Genomic DNA, 18,886 nt, shown 5'->3' with positions numbered 1-18,886 from the left:
GTTCAACCCAAATATTCAGATGTGTCCAGCACATTTTATGGAGGACCGTTTCCTGATACTGCTAGAGTAGACTACAATGCCGGCTGTTCTGACTCACAGACTGTAAGTACGTTTTCATATTTAAAGGATTTGCCACTGATGATTCAAACGCGAGTTTTGAGCAGTGTAGAGTAGCACTTGTTGTTTGTCATTTCTCCGATCACAAATGCGGACATGGTTTTATGTTTACACGGCGCGAAGCAACCAAGCTGCAACCTCCCGCTCTCTCTCGTGAAGCCAACACGGAAGTGACTTAAACTGTAATTCGTCAACTGTCCGCTAGAGGCTGGCTGCAACAGGGAGTCAATCCCATAGACTCCCCATGTTAAAATGCCCAACTTTACAGCAGAAAAAAAACATGTTTACAGCCTGGTTCAAAAAATTATTTTGGTCTATATAGCTAATTTTGCCCTTCATGACAACTGTGAGGGGGGTGAATTTTTTTATAACTCATCCGTTTAAATTATATTAAGCCTTAAAGTGCTGCATAATTAAGGGCGTCACCACCGTCGAGCTAGGTGGGCGTGGTTTCAGCAACAAGCTCCCGCCTCTTTACCCATTTCCGATTATCCGGGAGTGACGGATATGCCGACGGCCAGCTCCGCCCAGTTTTGAGCTTCAAAAACGCTCCTCGGACATCACTGGATGCAACAAATGCCTCGTTTATAATGGGTTTTAATGTTTTCGTCTCGTCGCTCCGGCCGGATAGGGCATCACAGTATGGTAAGAGGCGTAACATTCTTCTTCATTCTTGGTGTTTATTTGCAATTGGCAAACCAACTTGTAGGTGCATTACCGCCACCGACTGGACTGGAGTGTGGAACAGAATACGTACTTATGGGATTGACAATGCGAGAAAGGAAAGAAAGAGGGGGAGGGGACAAGAAGGAAAAAAAACCAATAATAATATTATTATTAATAATAAAATTAATTAAAAAAAATAATAAAAGGAGGCGTAACATTTCCGACACACGCTTGAGGTATTCGGCCAATCACAACGCACTGGCTAGCTGGCCAATCAGAGCACACCTCGCTTTTCAGACCGATGAGCTTTGTAAAAATCGACGCGTTTCAGAAAGGCGGGGCATAGAGGAGAAACAATAATGTACAGTATGTGGAAAATAATGTGGTTTTTTTTAACCTTAAACCGCATAAACACATTTCATTACACAAAATAATGTTCTTTTTTAGCAGCATCATATGACCCCTTTAAGCAACCTACCTAGACACCATTAAAATGGTAAACGCTCCAAACAGCCCATATTGTGCCTAACATGCTGTCTAGGTAGGCTATTCGCTGTATTTTCATACACAGATAGTATATCGCGCGCACAAGATGAAGAACAGTCTTAAACCAACAACAGGCCGAGGCCTTCTGTGCAGCTAATGCTTCCTCCACACCACAACCCGTTGATTATTTTTCATTTTTAGTGTTGATGTAATAAAACTATAGTTTATGTAAACTAAATACCCTTAGTTTACTTGTATAACATAATTTGAGTTGTTTTAGCGCGCTAACTTTGTCCTGTATGCTAACAGGATCACTCCAGTCCACAGAACAGCATGCTAACTACTCGTTGAGCTTCTGTAACGTGAGAGCTACGTACCTCTGGGGTCCCGCTCAGGGAGAGAACAAAAGTAGAACCGTTACAGACCAAAGACCGAACAACTGTGGCACAACAAGCGGAAACCCAGCGATTCTATATCAAATAATCCTTGTAAAATAAAAACGATGTACGCAACGTTGGCTAGGATGAACAGGTAACGCTCATTTGGACGTCATCGTCACGACCTCGCGATAATATTCGGGGAATGACTGTGTGGACTACATTTCCCACAATCCCATTCACTCGCGTCACGCATGCTGCAAGTGCGTTTTTGCTGCTTCAAAGTAAGATTTTTTTTTGTCTCTTATGCTGCAAGGATGCATTTATTTGATGAAAAATACAGAAAAACAGCGCATACTGTGAAACAGTACAGCAATTTAAAACAACCTTTTTTTCTTTTTTTTGTTATATTTTAAAATATAGACTATTTATGATGGAAAAGCTCCAGTTTTCAGTGTCACATTTTCCGCCTGTCCTTTATAAATCATTCTAAATCAGTGCTCAAGAATTTCTTTTCTCATTTCTTATTATCACCAATGTTAAAAACATTTGTGCTGCATTATATTTTTGTGGAAGCTGTGATTTCCCCCCCCCCCTTTCTTTGATGAATATAACAGCATTTATATGAAATAAAAGTACTTTGTAACAATTACTGGCACTTTTAAACAATTTATTGCATCCTTGCTGAATAAAAGTATGATGAAAATAAAGAATGGTAGTGTATTTTATTTGTTTTTTAATTTATTTATTTTATTTGTGATATTTGTATTTACAGTACAATTGTGGTGGGGGGGGGGTCATACAGCTTGCATCTGACTGAATTCACTTTGGATGTAAACTTGACAAAAATAAAAAAAGAGAGAATAAGCCTCACATATTGCGATTTATTTTACATTATGTAATAAATTCTAGTATAATACTGAAAGAATAATTACATGACGTCGTTGTTTGGATTTTTTTTTTAATCAATTCAAATATTGATTAAAGTATTGTCTTGTGTCTTTTAGTCAATGTGTTTTAGCTTTGAGAGCATCTACTAGTGTACTTCTAAACACTGCCCATTTATGTAGTATGTACTATAATGTATACCATATATAGTTTGTAGAAAGCAGTATGTCACATGAGTAAGAGGTCCGAATACACAGTATTCAAGAAACAGGCAAACAATCCCGAGATTACACATCTGCTGAGATTCTAAAGTGTGCAACCAGTGGACACTTTCCTATCCCAAATGATGGCAGAAATTTGTTGCTAGGTAAAAATCAAGTACATTTTCCCTAACTTCACAGTCAAAATCACAACATTAAAAAAATCACCGTAAATACTACACAAATAATATAAATCGAATCAGTAAAATACAAGAACCAAAATCCAACCTGTGATAACTGGATATATAACATATGACAAAACACATATCATAGCTGCTGTACTCTGGACACAAGTACAATCTTTGTCTCTTCTGGGAATCTCAGGTGTGTGAGTTGAAATGTGACCTTCACATTTCATCCAGTCAATAGCAATGGACTTTGGGGAAGCAGATTCCTGGTCCAGGCCACCTCTTTTTAAAATCCAGTAGTTTGATTCTTTAAAGAAGTAAGTGTCTCCTGAGGTAAATACAAACAAAACGATTTGAGGTCAGTTTGAGAGAAAATCATTCATTTAAAAAATAAAAATAATAAAATTTTTAATAAAAGAAACATCTTACCATCTACAAATCCAATGATATCATCAGGGTGAGAGGGCATCCCCCAGATGGACGCTGGTTTAGGGTACCCTTCTTCCAGCTTCCTCTCTGTTCTCGACTCATCAAACCTCCAGTACTCTCCACCACTGAACAGATACGTTTTCCCATTGTGTGGCCACACAAATACTGCCTCCACCCTCTCTGGAAGCCCTCCTGCAGAAGTGCGTAAACCCCATTCTGAAAGTGGTCGTGGGTACTCAGGGAGGGACACTGTGTCTCTAAATACCCAGTATTGATTACCTGAGAAAGGTATGAAAAAGTAAGCATGAAGAAGGAAGAACGAACATGCTTGGATATATATATATATATATATATATATATATATATGTGTGTGTGTGTGTGTGTGTAATTAAATACCAATTAAGAAGAGATATATAATTAAATCCATGAAAAATCATTTGTGTTATTTAAAACAAAATTAATTGAAATAAAACAAACACTTAAGCTTAAACTTTTAATTTACCTGTTTGCCAAAGCAACATTTCTAATTTTTAAAAAACTATTAAAAATAAATAAACTGAAAAAAATAAATACAAATATATAAAAAGGTATATATATATATATATATATATATATATATATGTGTGTGTGTGTGTGTGTGTGTGTGTAATTAAATACCAATAAAGAAGAGAATATGTCCATCTCTTCTTTCATATACTGCATCAACTCTGGCTGTTTCTGGAGGCAAACCCATCCAGAAGCTGTGGATCAGAGCTGGAGTCAAGGATATTAATGAGCCTGAATGATGTACCCTCCAAAAGTGTGGACCTGATAAAAAGCAAATGGTTAAGGAAGAGGAAGATAAACAATATTTTCTTTCACTTTTATAATAACTTTTTATCAGTATTTGTCAGGATATGTTGTGTGAGGATACCATGAGAATCTAATATCCCTCTGATACTTTTACAGTCCACAAATGTTGTAACAAATGTACATTACCATTCAAAACGTTCATGTCAGTAATAAAAAAAAAATCTATAATTTTATTCAGCAAGGATGCATTAAATGGATCAAAAGTGACAGTAAAGACATTTATAATATTACAAAAGTTTTCTATTTCAAATGAATTATGTTCTTTTGAAGTTCTATTTGTCAAATAATCCTGAAAAAAGGTCTTACAGTTTCCACAAAATATTAAGCCGCACAACTGTTTCCAACACTGATAATAATGAGAAATGTTTCTTGAGCAGCAAATCAGCAAAGAACGATTTCTGAAGGATGATGTGACTGATGAAGACTGGCGTAATGATGCTGAAAATTCAGCTTTGCCATCAATGGAATACATTTTTTAAATATATTAAAATAGAAAACAATTATTTTACATTTTAATTTTTCACTAGATTACAGTTTTTACTGTATTCGCTGTATCAAATAAGAAGGGCCTTGATGAGCATAAGAGACGTCATTCAAAAACATTCAAAAATCTTACTGACCCCAAACTTTTAAACTGCAGTGTAAATCAAACATCATACCTCTAAAGAATAAAACCTCTCCTCTGATATTAGCAACTGCATCATAACCTCCCTGACAGCGATCAGCAGAGGCTGGTGGGCTAAAAAAAGAGAAAAGCAGTTAAAAAAATATAACAATCATTGTCAAACCTGTTGTGATCACAGTCTTACTCACTGATAGGGAGGATTTGGAGGAGCTGGGGTCGAGGAGTGGGACAGATGAGTTGTGGGTGCAACAACAGATGGAGAAGGTTTAAAATCTTGTCTTTTTCCTGTATGGTAAACAGTCATGAGAAAATTGTCTATCTACCTTTTTTATTTATTTTTACATATTAGGAAGTACCATAAAGTGCCTGTATTCTCAGTCTGTCATCAAGGGATAAGGAGTAACTGTGCATGTCTCCGACAGGACCATGATAATAAGGATTCATGATGGAGTCATTGGAGGATGAGTGAAACAAGCCTAAAGCATGACCAAACTCATGAACTGCGACTGTGAATAAATCTGTGGCACTACTCCAGTCTGTGGAATTGTAGAAACATAAAACATTTAAGCACTTCTGACCAATCTCCTGTTCTTTTATTCTATCTATTAATATCTGTAGATAATGATGTCAGATCCACAAAGATGTATACAGCATTTAATTTACCTCCATAGCTCCAGCTCTCTCCATCATCAAAGTGTGTGTCACCAGCAAGATCTCCCTTTCCTGGGAAGAATGCATGTGCCAGATTGCCCCCCTTGCCATCAAAAGGATATCCATCCTCATGGTAGCTGCTTGCAAAGGTGATTTTGATGTCTATCTGTGGTGATGGGCCATATGGAGGAGGGTGGAAACGCAGAGGTGTGACATCACTCCATACTCTGAGGGCAGAGGTTAAAATGAGCCTCACCAGCCCTGGATGTAAAGTGGGAGACATCGAAGGAGAGGGAAACTCTTGCACGCTGAGGAAAAGAAGGGAAAGATGTGGGATTATTGGACATGAATAGTCTGGTTAAGGTCACATAAATAAAGGCTTCACTGTAAAAAAATTAATTAAATAAATTAAATTCATTAAGCAATATTTTGTTATTTGTTACTTTAACTACCAAAATCTGCTTTTGGTCAACCAGCATAAAATCACAGATGATACAATAGAAAGCCACACGATGAATCAGAGTTTATTGTAAGTGTTCTGTCCATAAAACATGGCCAATACTTGCGTACACTGATGGTGCACAGGTCACACAAAAACACAAAACACCATCATGGTAACACAAATTACACTAAATAATACAATATTAAATATATAACATAAAATTTGACACAAAACAGCCTAATGTACATTTCTGATCACAAACATGAGCAACAAAAATATATATCAATTACAGTTTTCACTGTAAATAAAATAACTTCGTTAACAATTATACCAGGTTTTTACTGTAGAATTTTTACTTTTTTTCTGTAGTTACAAACTGTTTTCTGTAGTTTTTATTTTATTTTACTATGTATAGAATACATTGCTGGAGACTTAAAGATCCCACCTCCAGGTGATGTCAGCCTTGTCCCAACTCAATCTTGGCAGAGTGTATCTCCTCTTCAGCTTCCCTTTACCTCTTCTCCTTTCTTTCAACAGATCCTCAGAGCTGATGGTGTCCGGCAGAGAGCAACGAGGTCTGGCCATCAGTTCTAAAGTGGCATGATCTAAAGTTTGACAAAAGGACAAGAGGAATCATCAGAGTTAGTGACAGAAAGATCATCGTACATATGCGCTCTTAAGGGCATTCGTCCATTTGGTTGAACCTAAAGTGTTACAGTACAAATAAGTAAAAAAAAAAATCTGTTACCTAGTTTGCCAGTCTCTTCAATACCAGCAAAACACTGCATTTTACGGACAGCTTCTTCAATACCCTCCCTGGTCTGAAGTCGACTAGTTAGAGATTCTGGAGATGGTAAATACCCATACCGAATCAACCAGTCCTATGCACACACACACAAACAAAAACATTCCGGTTACTAACGTAACCTCAGTTCCCTGAGATAAGGGAACAAGTGTTGCATACACACGCTTATGGGGAAACTTGTCACCAGCAAGATCTCCCTTTCCTGGGAAGAATGCATGTGCCAGATTGCCCCCCTTGCCATCAAAAGGATATCCATCCTCATGGTAGCTGCTTGCAAAGGTGATTTTGATGTCTATCTGTGGTGATGGGCCATATGGAGGAGGGTGGAAACGCAGAGGTGTGACATCACTCCATACTCTGAGGGCAGAGGTTAAAATGAGCCTCACCAGCCCTGGATGTAAAGTGGGAGACATCGAAGGAGAGGGAAACTCTTGCACGCTGAGGAAAAGAAGGGAAAGATGTGGGATTATTGGACATGAATAGTCTGGTTAAGGTCACATAAATAAAGGCTTCACTGTAAAAAAATTAATTAAATAAATTAAATTCATTAAGCAATATTTTGTTATTTGTTACTTTAACTACCAAAATCTGCTTTTGGTCAACCAGCATAAAATCACAGATGATACAATAGAAAGCCACACGATGAATCAGAGTTTATTGTAAGTGTTCTGTCCATAAAACATGGCCAATACTTGCGTACACTGATGGTGCACAGGTCACACAAAAACACAAAACACCATCATGGTAACACAAATTACACTAAATAATACAATATTAAATATATAACATAAAATTTGACACAAAACAGCCTAATGTACATTTCTGATCACAAACATGAGCAACAAAAATATATATCAATTACAGTTTTCACTGTAAATAAAATAACTTCGTTAACAATTATACCAGGTTTTTACTGTAGAATTTTTACTTTTTTTCTGTAGTTACAAACTGTTTTCTGTAGTTTTTATTTTATTTTACTATGTATAGAATACATTGCTGGAGACTTAAAGATCCCACCTCCAGGTGATGTCAGCCTTGTCCCAACTCAATCTTGGCAGAGTGTATCTCCTCTTCAGCTTCCCTTTACCTCTTCTCCTTTCTTTCAACAGATCCTCAGAGCTGATGGTGTCCGGCAGAGAGCAACGAGGTCTGGCCATCAGTTCTAAAGTGGCATGATCTAAAGTTTGACAAAAGGACAAGAGGAATCATCAGAGTTAGTGACAGAAAGATCATCGTACATATGCGCTCTTAAGGGCATTCGTCCATTTGGTTGAACCTAAAGTGTTACAGTACAAATAAGTAAAAAAAAAAATCTGTTACCTAGTTTGCCAGTCTCTTCAATACCAGCAAAACACTGCATTTTACGGACAGCTTCTTCAATACCCTCCCTGGTCTGAAGTCGACTAGTTAGAGATTCTGGAGATGGTAAATACCCATACCGAATCAACCAGTCCTATGCACACACACACAAACAAAAACATTCCGGTTACTAACGTAACCTCAGTTCCCTGAGATAAGGGAACAAGTGTTGCATACACACGCTTATGGGGAAACTCCTGTTTACTCTGATACTGAAGCCTGATTTGTTCACGTTTGTGTACCAGCATGAACAAATGGCGCTTCAATCGGATAAAAGGGGAGGAGCTGACTACTATATAAGTCGGCTCAGAGCACCATTCATCAGAATCTTTTGACTGTCAGCAACAGCCATCAACTCGCATGCAGACTTATAGCATGGCAGCTTACGCAACGCTCATTCCCTTATCTCAGGGAACCGAGGTTACGTTAGTAACCGGAGCATTCCCTTTCAAACGGTCTCTCCCGTTGCGTGAACACGCTTATGGGGAATGCATCCAATAGCGCCACCCTATAAGTAAATGCAGAACTAAGTCGCTCTGCTCGCCTTGTAAAGGTTGACGGCGATGACCAGCCGGCGGCCGCACAGATGTCATCAATATAGATCCCACTGGACCACGCCCAGGAGGAGGCCATCCCTCGAGTGGAGTGGGCCCACATAAGCCAGGGCTATAGCATCGACTATCCAATGAGATCATTGTTGCTTCGTAACTGGCAGCCCTTTAGAGCAGCCTCCGAAGCATACAAAATGCTGCTCTGAGTGCTGAAATGGGCCAGAGCGCACAACGTACACTCTAAGAGCCCTAACTGGGCAGAGTGGATTGGGGCCCTGCTTGTTCTCTGTACTAGGAAGAACTAGAAGGGTAATAACCTGTGCTCTGAACGGGGTTGACAGCACCTTAGGCACATAGCCGTGTCCTTGTTTGAGGACGACTTTACAGTCATTAGGCCCAAACTCAAGGCATGAAGCACTGACTGACAGTGCTTGCAAGTCACCTACTCGCTTGACTGATGCTAACACAAAAAGGAGGGGGGTCTTGAGCGACAGGTGCTGCAAATTGGCCGAATGAAGCAACTCAAAGGGAGGGCCTCGTTGCGACTATAGATAAGTCTCAGGTCAGCACAGAATGAGGACGAGGCGGGTTCAACCCTCCCCTCCCCTCAACCCTCCCCTCAGAAATTTAATGACAAGGTCGTTTTTGTCGACTGACTGGCCAGTCACAGGAGCATGATTCACCATGATAGCTGCCACATACACATTGAGCGTGGAAGGGGTGCGCCCCTTATCCAACAGCCTCTTGTAAAATAGTGAGCATGTGTAGCACTTCACAAAAGGACGGGTCCAGACTGCGTGCTGCACACCAGTCAGAAAAGACTGACCATTTAAGGGCATAGAGGCGTCTTGTAGACCATGCTCTAGCCTGCAAAATGGTATTAGTTACACTCGCGGAGAGCTGTAAAGGTTCCCGTTGAGTGGCCAAACATGAAGGTTCCACAGTTCGGGCTGGGGATGCCAAATCATTCCTCTTGCTTGCGAGTAGGTCTCTCCTCAATGGTATCGGCCAGGGGGCTGCCCATAGCAGCTGAATCAACTCAGGGAACCATGTCTGATTCCTCCAGAGTGGGACCACCTGGAGGATCGAGCATCTGACTTCCTTGACCCGTCTGATGACTTGAGGAAGCAGGGCAACCGGGGGGAAGTCATACAGCAAGCGCTGGCCCAGTCGTGGGCCAGGGCATCTCACTGCTTCGAAAAGTAAATTGGGCAGTGAAAGTTGCCTTCTGAGGCGAAGAGGTCTACCTCTCCCCTCCCGAAGACAGACCAGATCATTTGAACCGATTGGGGATGTAGTCTCCATTCACCTGATGCTATTGCCCCTGGACAGCATGTCCGCTCCTTGGTTCAATCTGCCCGGCACATGAACTGCTCTAAGCGATGTGCACATAAAAGGAGGTGTCACGCCATCCTGTAAAGAGCGCATGACCTGAGACCACCTTGGTGATTTATGAAGGCTACCACCGTCATGTTGTCTGAGCGGACCAGGACTTGATGCCCCTTTAAGGTTTGTATGAAGGCTTTCAGGACCAGAGAAACAGCCATAATTTCAAGGCAGTTGATGTGCAAGCTTTGCTCCAGATGTGTCCAAGAGCCAAACACTGGTCTGCCCTCGTACAGTGCTCCCCAACCTGTGTTGGAGGCATTTGTCATGACTACCTTCCTCCTGGAGGTCAGCCCCAATGGGACACCTGACTGAAACAGGCGAGAAATTCTCCAAGGGGCCACAGCTTTGATGCAGTGGTGGTTTAGCCTGAGAGGAATATGCCCTAGGCGCCAAGCGTGGGATGGCACATGGCCTTTGAGCCTAAATTGAAGGGGCTGCATGAGAAGCAGGCCCAGAGAAATCACAGAGGAAACGGCTGACATAAGACCAAGCATCCTCCTGAAAATCTCTGAGGGGACACAAAGTCCTGCATTTGAATGATGGTGCTAGTCGCTGAACCATCAGAGAGCGTTCCAGCATGATCCATGCCCGCATTTGGGCTGAATTGATCACTGTCCCCAGGAAGACAATTCGCTGGCTGGGAGTGGTGTCACTGAATTTTCCACTTCCAGGTGCTCTTCTACGGCGAGCAACAGGCTGAGCTTCTTTGCTTCATCTTCTTGCTTCGGCTTCTTGCTTCAGAGTCCATGCAAGGAGATGTCTTCTTCGCTGAAGGAAAAAAATTCTGACGAATGGAGCTCTGAGCCAACTTATATAGTAGTTGGCTCCTCCCCTTTTTGCGGGTTGAAGCGGCATTTGTTCGTGCAGGTACACCAACGTGAACAAATCAGGCTTCAGTATCAGAGTAAACAGGAGTTGAGGTACCATTGGAAAGGGAACTCACATACATTGTTTGATGAATTGATTAAAGGAGGACTGTATACTCTATTTTTAATCTATTTTAAAATCTACACAATTTGTTTCAGATTTGTGTTATGATAGCTTGTGTATTATTTACAGTTGTATTCGATGTTGATTAGATTATACATCCAAAATTGATCAGAAACTAAATTTATTTCATTGTTTTGTTTGAAACTATTTTAATGAATCAATTCCAGGCGACAACTATTGCCCCTTAAAAACATTTCTGACATTTATCTGATCTACATTGCACACGATACACATGGAAATAATGTATACATTAAAATAATTACTCTCAATCAGCCGAAACTTGTTGACTGCCTTACCGCCCACTGTAAACTCAAGCCTGTTCAGAAGAGAGTTTGCACATTATGCAAACATGTTAATTAAGATTGTAGTTACTGATTTATAAATATTTCAATCTATTCCAAAGGCTCCAAAGCAATCTTATTAAAAACTAAACATACGTGGCTCCAATCTCCCTGAGATTTAGAAAAGCTGGAATGAAATGATACTGAATGAAACGGCCTGCATCCAGCTCTATGATATCCTTTATTGCTGTGAGAGAAAGAAGAGGAATTTATACCATATTTAGGATAGTGTTGTTAACTAAAATAAAAAAGCACATTTGAAATGAAATTAAAATTGAAATGAATTGAAAATAAAATTGAAATGAAAATGAGAATTACTGAAATACTTAAATAAACTGAAATAAAATGTTTAAGGTGAGGTGCTACAATTACTAAAACTAAAACTTAAATAAAAATAAATGAAAGCTAAACTGAAATATTAAAAGAAACTAATATAAATGACAAATGCACATAAAGTCACTAAAACTTCAACTAAAATGAAAAGATACTGAAATAAATGCAAATTCAAAATATTAATACATACTATAACAGTACATAAATATACAGTGCATTGACACATTGTATTATTTGACAAAATCATGACAAAAGCACATAACAAAATCAAGAAAACAAATATTAAAACAAACTAAAATAATATAAACATAAAAAAATGCCAAATCAAAATATTAATAAACACTATAGTATATAAATAATACTAACATAACACTGATAAAGAGTGAAACAGAGAGTAAGGCTGAAATACAAGCCATTTTTGAAAAGCTACTGCACATGATATCCTCTAGAGGTCAAATAACATGTTTGGCTCCTCATTAGCATAAACACAGTACTATCTCATTCACAGTCTGAGATATCCTGCTTAGCCAAATTATGTGTCTTCTACGAAATCACCCAGTGAAACAGAAAGTAAGTGAACGCAATGTTAAAAAGGCACTAACACACCTGTCGGACAGTGTCGTTTTAGGTCCAGAATGACCGATCCACCTTCTAGGTCTCTTATTTTGAATCGTGAAAAGCTAATGTTGTAGACGTTGTCTTCTGGGGAGCACAGGTAGTCTGTACACATAACCAATAACAGTAAAGAAAAGAAAGTATCACAGTAAAAGAACAAAAACGCACAAATAAACTGCTTGGTGTGTGGGGTCCTCACCGTCGGTGTATCCTGGTAGCATGAGGACATACTGAGGAGTCACAGAGTCACCTGGCTTCCAGTCCAGCAGCACCTCCTCTTCAGCTGCAAGTCCTCCTCCTGAAATAAACCCATTCCAGACCTCCGTGTCCCTCAGAACCCCTCGGTCCATAATTTCTGCCATTTCCTCCTCATCCTCATCAGCTTCATCTTCCTCCTCTGGTTCGCTGTCCTCGTCTTTCTCACAGGACATTTCCTGCTCCATTTCTTCCTCACTTTGTTGTTCTTTAACACCCTCACTGTCCATCTAAAATCTTTGCCTAAGAGTACTGTTTTTCCTCAAAGGTTTCTCTCGGGTTAACTAGCACAGGCCCATCTGTTGCCTGGCACTCTCTGTGATTACCCTCAGCTCTTCTCTCATAAACTGTGTCTCAGTGACTCAAACAGATTAAGGCTTTCTCAAACAGCTAATCCAAGACAATCCTCAATTAAACACAGACACAGCAACTATGGCATCAATGAAAGGACAAAAGGGAATTTGAGATAAACAGATCGTATAGAATAGTGATGTGGAGAATAGTTAGTGGAAAAGGAAAAAGAGATTTGCAGGACTAAAATTAATAAATAGACATGACTGAAAGTGTGGTGACGAAAGTGAGAAGTTGCAAATGAAGTCACGTCTAGCTAGCTCAACTGGTGGGTCGTGACTTAAAAACCCAAGGACACAGCAGGCAAAAAAGAGAAAAAAATGCAAATAATGAAATGAGTGAGTGAAGTTATGTGTGGCCAAGTATGGTAACCAATACTTGGAATTTGTGTTCTGCATTTAAACCATCCAAGTGCCCGCATACAGTAGTGAACACACACCCAGAACATTGGGCAGCCATGTGCTGCAGCACCCAGGGGAGCAGTTGGAGGTTCGGTGCCTTGCTCAAGGGCTTCACCTAAGTCGTGGTATTGAGGGTGGAAGAGAGCACTGGTTATTCACTCCCTCCACCGACAATTCCTGCCAGACCTGAGACTCAAACCCACAACCTTTGGGTTACAAGTCCTACTCGCTAACATTAGGCCACGACTGCCCACAAATGCAAGTTACAATATACACTGATGTTGAAATGTTCACTAATACATTTTTGTTTTCAAATGTTTTCAATTTCAAATAAATTATGTTCTTTTGAAATGTTTAATTCATCAAAGAACCCAGAAAATTTAAAGCAGCAGAGTTGTTTTCAAAAATGTTAATGATAATAAATGTTTATTGAGCACCAAATCAGCATGTTTTCTAGGGGTGCTCTGATTGATAGGCTACTGATCACTATCGGCCGATAATCATGTTGGGATGACTGATCGGCGGACTCTAAAAAGTTAGATCTAAAAAAAACGATCTCAAGGTGATGACGCTGCCGTGAGAGGTTTGGCATGACATGCAGCGGCACCATCTCAGTCTCAGTCCGCTGCAGTGCCGAGATCGTTTCCTCACCGAGTCTATTGCTGAATTAAATTAACAGCACGTTGAAACATTCGATTCATCCGTGCTGGAGCCGTGCCGGACCACAACCCACGGCAGCTTTAAATTGTAATAATATTTGACAGTTTTACTGTTTTGCTGTATCTGTTCAAATGCGGAGTTTTGCGCATCGTGTGTGTGTGTGCGCGCGAGAGAGAGGGAGAAGGGGTCACATCACAGTGGAGTCCGCTGTCTTAACCGTGGCTTGTGTACTGCACACATACCAGCTTCACCACTGTGTCTGTCACGCGACTCTGTTCCCCTTTCGGCCTCTGTCTTTACATTTATTTTGAAAGATGAAGCTCACGATTATGGTAAGGGGCGTTACATTTCCGACGAGTGCTTGCGGTGTTCGGCCAATCACAACGCACTGAGTCAGCTGGCCAATCAGAGCAGACTGCACTTGTCGGAAGGAGGGACTTTGTAGAAAACGAAGCATTTGAGAGAGGCGGGGCACATAGGACCTACAATAATGTACAGTATTTGAAAAATAATGTGGTTTTTGAACATTAAAGCATGTCAACTTATTCTGTTACACCAAATACACAAAATAATGATCTTTAAAAAAGCATCATATGACCCCTTTAAATAAATGCAGCCTTGCTGAAAATAAGCAAGTTTAAATATTTAAACAATGTTACTGACCCTAAACTTTTGCATGATAGTGTGTGTCTATATGTCAAAGGCTGTATATCCAATTAAAATATACAGTATTTTGTAAAAAATTAATCTATCACTTTGTATATAGGCTAGTCAAAATAAGCAGATGTCATCAGGGAGAGGCAGAATATATATATCATGAACAAAACTACACAATGTCATAGAAAATATGGCCCGGACTGCATTAAATTCAGATTCACTTGCAATGAGGATAAACATGGTGTGTGTGTGTGTGTGTGTGTGTGTGTGTGTGTGTATAAATATATATACAGAATACACACACACACACACATAATATAAAATAATATATGTACACAAATAAAGCAAAAAAGAAACTTCTCTTTTTCAGGATACTGTATTTTAAAGATAATTTTGTAAAATCCAAATAAGTTTTACAGATCTTCAGGGAAAGGGTTTAAACAATATTTTCATACTTGTTCATTGAACCATAAACAATTATTGCACACACACCTGTGGAACAGTCCTTAAGACACTAACAATTTACAGGTGGTAGGCTGACGATGAGATGCACAATAGTACTTAAAGCAGCTGGTGGACACACAATAAACTTTTGATATTGACCTCTCCCTTTGTTCAGGGACTAATTATTCCATTTCTGTTTGTCAAATGCCTTGTTTAGTTTGTGTCTCAGTTGTTTCACTTTTTATGTTAAAATAAAGATTTACACACGTTAAGAAAGTTGCTGGAAATATGTGTGTGTGTGTGTGTGTGTGTGTGTGTACATGTTTTTCTATCCTGGTGCAGACTTAATTTTGAATACACACCGTCACTCATGGGGACTCGTGTCACCATGGGTACCTAAATTGAGGACCCCATGGGGAAACAAGCTTATAAAACATGCAGAATAAAGTTTTTTGAGAATGTAAAAATGCAGAAAGTTTCCTGTGAGGGTTAGGTTTAGGTGCAGGGATGGGGTAGGGCGATAGAAAACACAGTTTGTACAAATATGTGTCCATTACGCCTATGGAATGTCCCCATAAAACATGGAAACACAACGTGTGTGTGTGTGTGTGTGTGTGTGTGTGTGTACATAAAAAAAACTCTAGTGACATCTTTGTCACCTTGTCAAAGCATTACTCTGGTAAGTACGTTTGGTGTCCTCATTAGTGTGATGTGCATTTGATCAATCTGAATGTTAAATGAGTCAACAGGATGTGTTCACATGTTTTTTTTTCCACAGCAGCACTGATGGAGGGAAGAGGAGGAGCCACTGAACCACATCCTGCTTTACCCCAACATCTCACCACATCCTATACTGTTGACATGGTGATCAAACTGTCAGTTCCTCATGTCACTTGAAAGCTTCAGCTAGGGGAGAGAAGTATCCCAGAAGGCACCACTGCACAAGCGAAGAAATCAGAGTGCATCAGGAAAAGACAACGTGATGAGTTCTGAACATCAGGTAGAGTTTATCTGTTTCTGTTAGTTGTGTTAAGCTAAATGATAAGTTATACAGACGAAGCTTAGGTTAAGAGTTCTCATTTATCCTTAGCACGTTCAAGCACAGTGTGAATTTTATACCATTTTGTGATGTGTTGTGTCGCGTTCATGGTAGGCCTGGACTGTTTACTGTCAGATCAGTCAAATTAAATACAAAAACTCTGTTATTTAGCAGAAATTGGCAGCATTAGACATTCACAGGGCACATGGCAACATTTCAAATGTTATAAAGTTGATTTAGATTGTTATACTCAACAAACACCAACAGACTGATCCAACAAAACCCAAAACAGAGATAATTTGGTGTTTTTTGTTGTTTGTTGAGGCAGTATATTTTCAAATATATATAAAACACATGCGCTACTGTTCGGCGTCATTAAGTTTTTTAAAGAAAGTATTAATCAAGGATGTCTATATATATATATTAATATTTATATATGTGTGTGTGTGTATATATTTATACGTGTGTGTGCGCGTGTATATAAAAAAGCTAATAAAAATATATAATTTTCATTATCATTAATCTCTACATACACTAATATACTAACATTTCAAGTTGTATAAATTAACAATATAATGTATTATGAACAAATATGAATTAAAATGAATATGTTAATTACAAAAACATTTTTAAATGTTCATTGGTAAGTTCATGGGTACAGGCACTTATTGCATTAATGACCTGAACATTATTTTTTTATGTGTGTGTGTGTGTGTGTTTTCATTTATGTTTTCCTGTAATGTTGTCACGTTGTCTGTACTCATGCCATCTCTTGCTCTTTTACAGAAGTCACAATGGAGATGACTCTGTTGTCCATCACCGTGTGTTTCACTCAGTTCCTCATGGCCTCTGCTCTTTATTTCAACACACTGCCACCAAACACCCTAAGCGACTACACTGAAACCACACAAATAACTCCAGCAACAACAAAAACAAACCCAGCACCTAAGATCCTTATATATGCAACCTCTTCGTCACCTCTGACCGCAACAACACAGGACAGCACAACAAATTTTCCCAGTGAAGTGCATACACAGCCAAATATTACCCCAAATGTGACACTCACACAGGAAACAGCATCCCTGCATCGAGACAACAGCAGTAGTCCATCTCAAAATGACATGATGGATGATGGCGTGAGTGTTAGCCATGTTGCTATGAGCCATGCTAATACAAGTCATACAACAGTTTCCACTAATTTTTCAAGACTGACGCCACAAAAGGACGACAGTAATGAAACAGGAACAATGTCAAGTGTGAGTTACAACTATGAAGGGCACACTGTTCAGACTGCAGACATCTTATCAGACCCAGTGGACAGTGTCTCAACAGTACCCTGGAGACATTCGACAGAGAAAGAGGATGAGAGAACGAAGGCAGATGAAGGAAATTATGAAACTAACTCCACCCAGGCCACATTTGCTAATACGAACGAGGAGTTGAGGGAAACACGAGGCACTGAGGGAACTTACAGGGTAACAAGTGAACACAGAGAGGAACATTACGACACAGCAGCGAATACAACCGATGTAAGTGCTACAACAGCAACAGGGAGTAACGAATGGTCAATTTCACAAAACACAGATATTCCCATGACCACACAGGCTTACACAACAGCACAAGACCCGACGGTTACAGATGTGCCATATCACACCTTAGTAAGTGGCAGAAAACACTCTACGACGCCACAGAATATATACAGGCTCACAAACTCTACAGCACCCACAGGAAGAGAAAACAGGACAGGAACAGACACACCCGGTGGTACCACCACCAACATCAACATCTCTATTATAACTGATGTCCTAACTGACAGCAGCCTAAATGCCACAACCAACAGAACAAACAAAACTGACACAGAAAACAAAGTGTGGACTGCATGTTTGAACCCAAACCCAGAATCTCATTCTCGGCAATCCAGGCTGGTCTGCTTCATCACAGTGTGGACTTTAGCAATGACCGCCACCATATTTCTAGGAATAACCATTTTCCTTTTGGTGCGTCTGTCTGTCTTCAAAAAAAAGATGAAGCGGAGAGGGAAAGGAGGTCAGACATGTGAGAAGGAGAGCCTCTGGGCCGACCCCAAAGCTTCAGTGCAGGAGAGAGTGGAGTTCTGGTACATCAATGGATCCACGCTGGAGGCCGACAGGAAAGACAGAAAGAGACAGAAGAGGATGAAGAGAAGAGGACAGGAACAGGATAATGAGGAGAATGGGCTGTGGATTCAGCCTAGAGTGACTGTCGATGACATAACAGAGTTCTGGTACGCAAACAGACGCATGAAGGAAGAGAGGATGCAGGACACGTAGTTAAAAAACTTTGAAAGACACCAAAGAAAACAATTTGGGACAGTTAGACCTTCAGGCTTGTGCCTAAAACACAAGGGGATTTAGATGGAACCTTTCCAACCTACGCTACTGAAATATTCAGAACTTTCTAGGTTATTTTTCAAAAACTTCCAATCCTTGAATAAAATAAATAAAAATACACATATTTTTGAGAGTTACCGTGCATTGAATAATAATATGCAGTTTTTTAATATGCAATTTCTTTTTATGCTTTGAGCAAACAGTACTGAAAGAAGGAACATAATTTATTGGGCTATTCTGAATTTTTCAGTTCATATAATGACAGCTTGTGTTTCCACCATCACTAGGTCAGGACTTGCGATAACTTGCCCAAGAAAAAATCTAGGAGCTAAAATCTCTGATAACACATTGTCTTGGGAAGTCTCACAGTGCTGGCTTGCACTTGTAAAGATTATCATGTGAAATA

The 18,886-nt window shown here is 39.7% G+C and overlaps 4 protein-coding genes across 9 annotated transcripts in view; 1 reads left to right on the top strand and 3 right to left on the bottom strand.

The window, feature by feature from the left end:
• The window catches only part of LOC107554117 (serine/arginine repetitive matrix protein 2-like), a 17,036-nt gene extending 15,189 nt beyond the window's left edge, over positions 1-1,847 (bottom strand). For all 5 annotated transcript variants that reach the window (XM_016236517.1, XM_016236519.1, XM_016236518.1 and 2 more), the window contains exon 1: positions 1,647-1,847. The gene's annotated coding sequence lies outside the window, so the exon portion shown is untranslated. The remainder of the gene's footprint in view (positions 1-1,646) is intronic.
• A 591-nt stretch (positions 1,848-2,438) lies between these two features.
• Positions 2,439-11,270, bottom strand: LOC107554116 (matrix metalloproteinase-25-like). Of its 2 annotated transcripts, XM_016236516.1 has the most exons (11): positions 8,520-11,270; positions 8,047-8,225; positions 7,744-7,903; positions 6,911-7,164; positions 5,492-5,533; positions 5,185-5,364; positions 5,017-5,113; positions 4,863-4,942; positions 4,009-4,158; positions 3,352-3,630; positions 2,439-3,250 (listed from the first exon to the last, which is right to left on the bottom strand). In XM_016236516.1, exons 2-11 carry the CDS (start codon positions 8,084-8,086, stop codon positions 2,994-2,996), a joined length of 1,539 nt encoding a protein of 512 aa, XP_016092002.1. In that variant the 5' UTR covers positions 8,087-8,225; positions 8,520-11,270; the 3' UTR covers positions 2,439-2,993. The 2 variants fall into 2 exon arrangements, with proteins under 2 accessions (XP_016092002.1, XP_016092001.1); XM_016236515.1 differs by lacking the exons at positions 6,911-7,164; positions 7,744-7,903; positions 8,047-8,225; positions 8,520-11,270 and adding exons at positions 6,367-6,526; positions 6,670-6,858 and having other exon boundaries at positions 5,492-5,787.
• On the bottom strand, positions 9,227-13,190 carry LOC107554077 (uncharacterized). The gene is made up of 6 exons (XM_016236463.1): positions 12,504-13,190; positions 12,296-12,409; positions 11,453-11,543; positions 11,265-11,331; positions 10,103-10,333; positions 9,227-9,379 (listed from the first exon to the last, which is right to left on the bottom strand). The coding sequence occupies exons 1-6, from the start codon at positions 12,787-12,789 to the stop codon at positions 9,227-9,229; spliced, it is 942 nt and encodes a 313-aa protein (XP_016091949.1). The 5' UTR covers positions 12,790-13,190.
• Positions 13,191-15,970: 2,780 nt separating this feature from the next.
• LOC107554087 (mucin-6-like) lies at positions 15,971-18,886 on the top strand. The gene is made up of 2 exons (XM_016236471.1): positions 15,971-16,072; positions 16,898-18,886. Exon 2 carries the CDS (start codon positions 16,906-16,908, stop codon positions 18,418-18,420), a length of 1,515 nt encoding a protein of 504 aa, XP_016091957.1. The 5' UTR covers positions 15,971-16,072; positions 16,898-16,905; the 3' UTR covers positions 18,421-18,886.

Source organism: Sinocyclocheilus grahami, unplaced genomic scaffold (genome assembly GCF_001515645.1).
Source record: "Sinocyclocheilus grahami isolate Dianchi unplaced genomic scaffold, SAMN03320097.WGS_v1.1 scaffold491.1, whole genome shotgun sequence".
In the NCBI taxonomy this organism is placed as follows: Eukaryota; Metazoa; Chordata; class Actinopteri; order Cypriniformes; family Cyprinidae; genus Sinocyclocheilus; species Sinocyclocheilus grahami.
The sequence above is the reverse complement of the archived record's forward strand: the minus strand, read 5'-3'. Positions and strand labels throughout refer to the sequence as shown.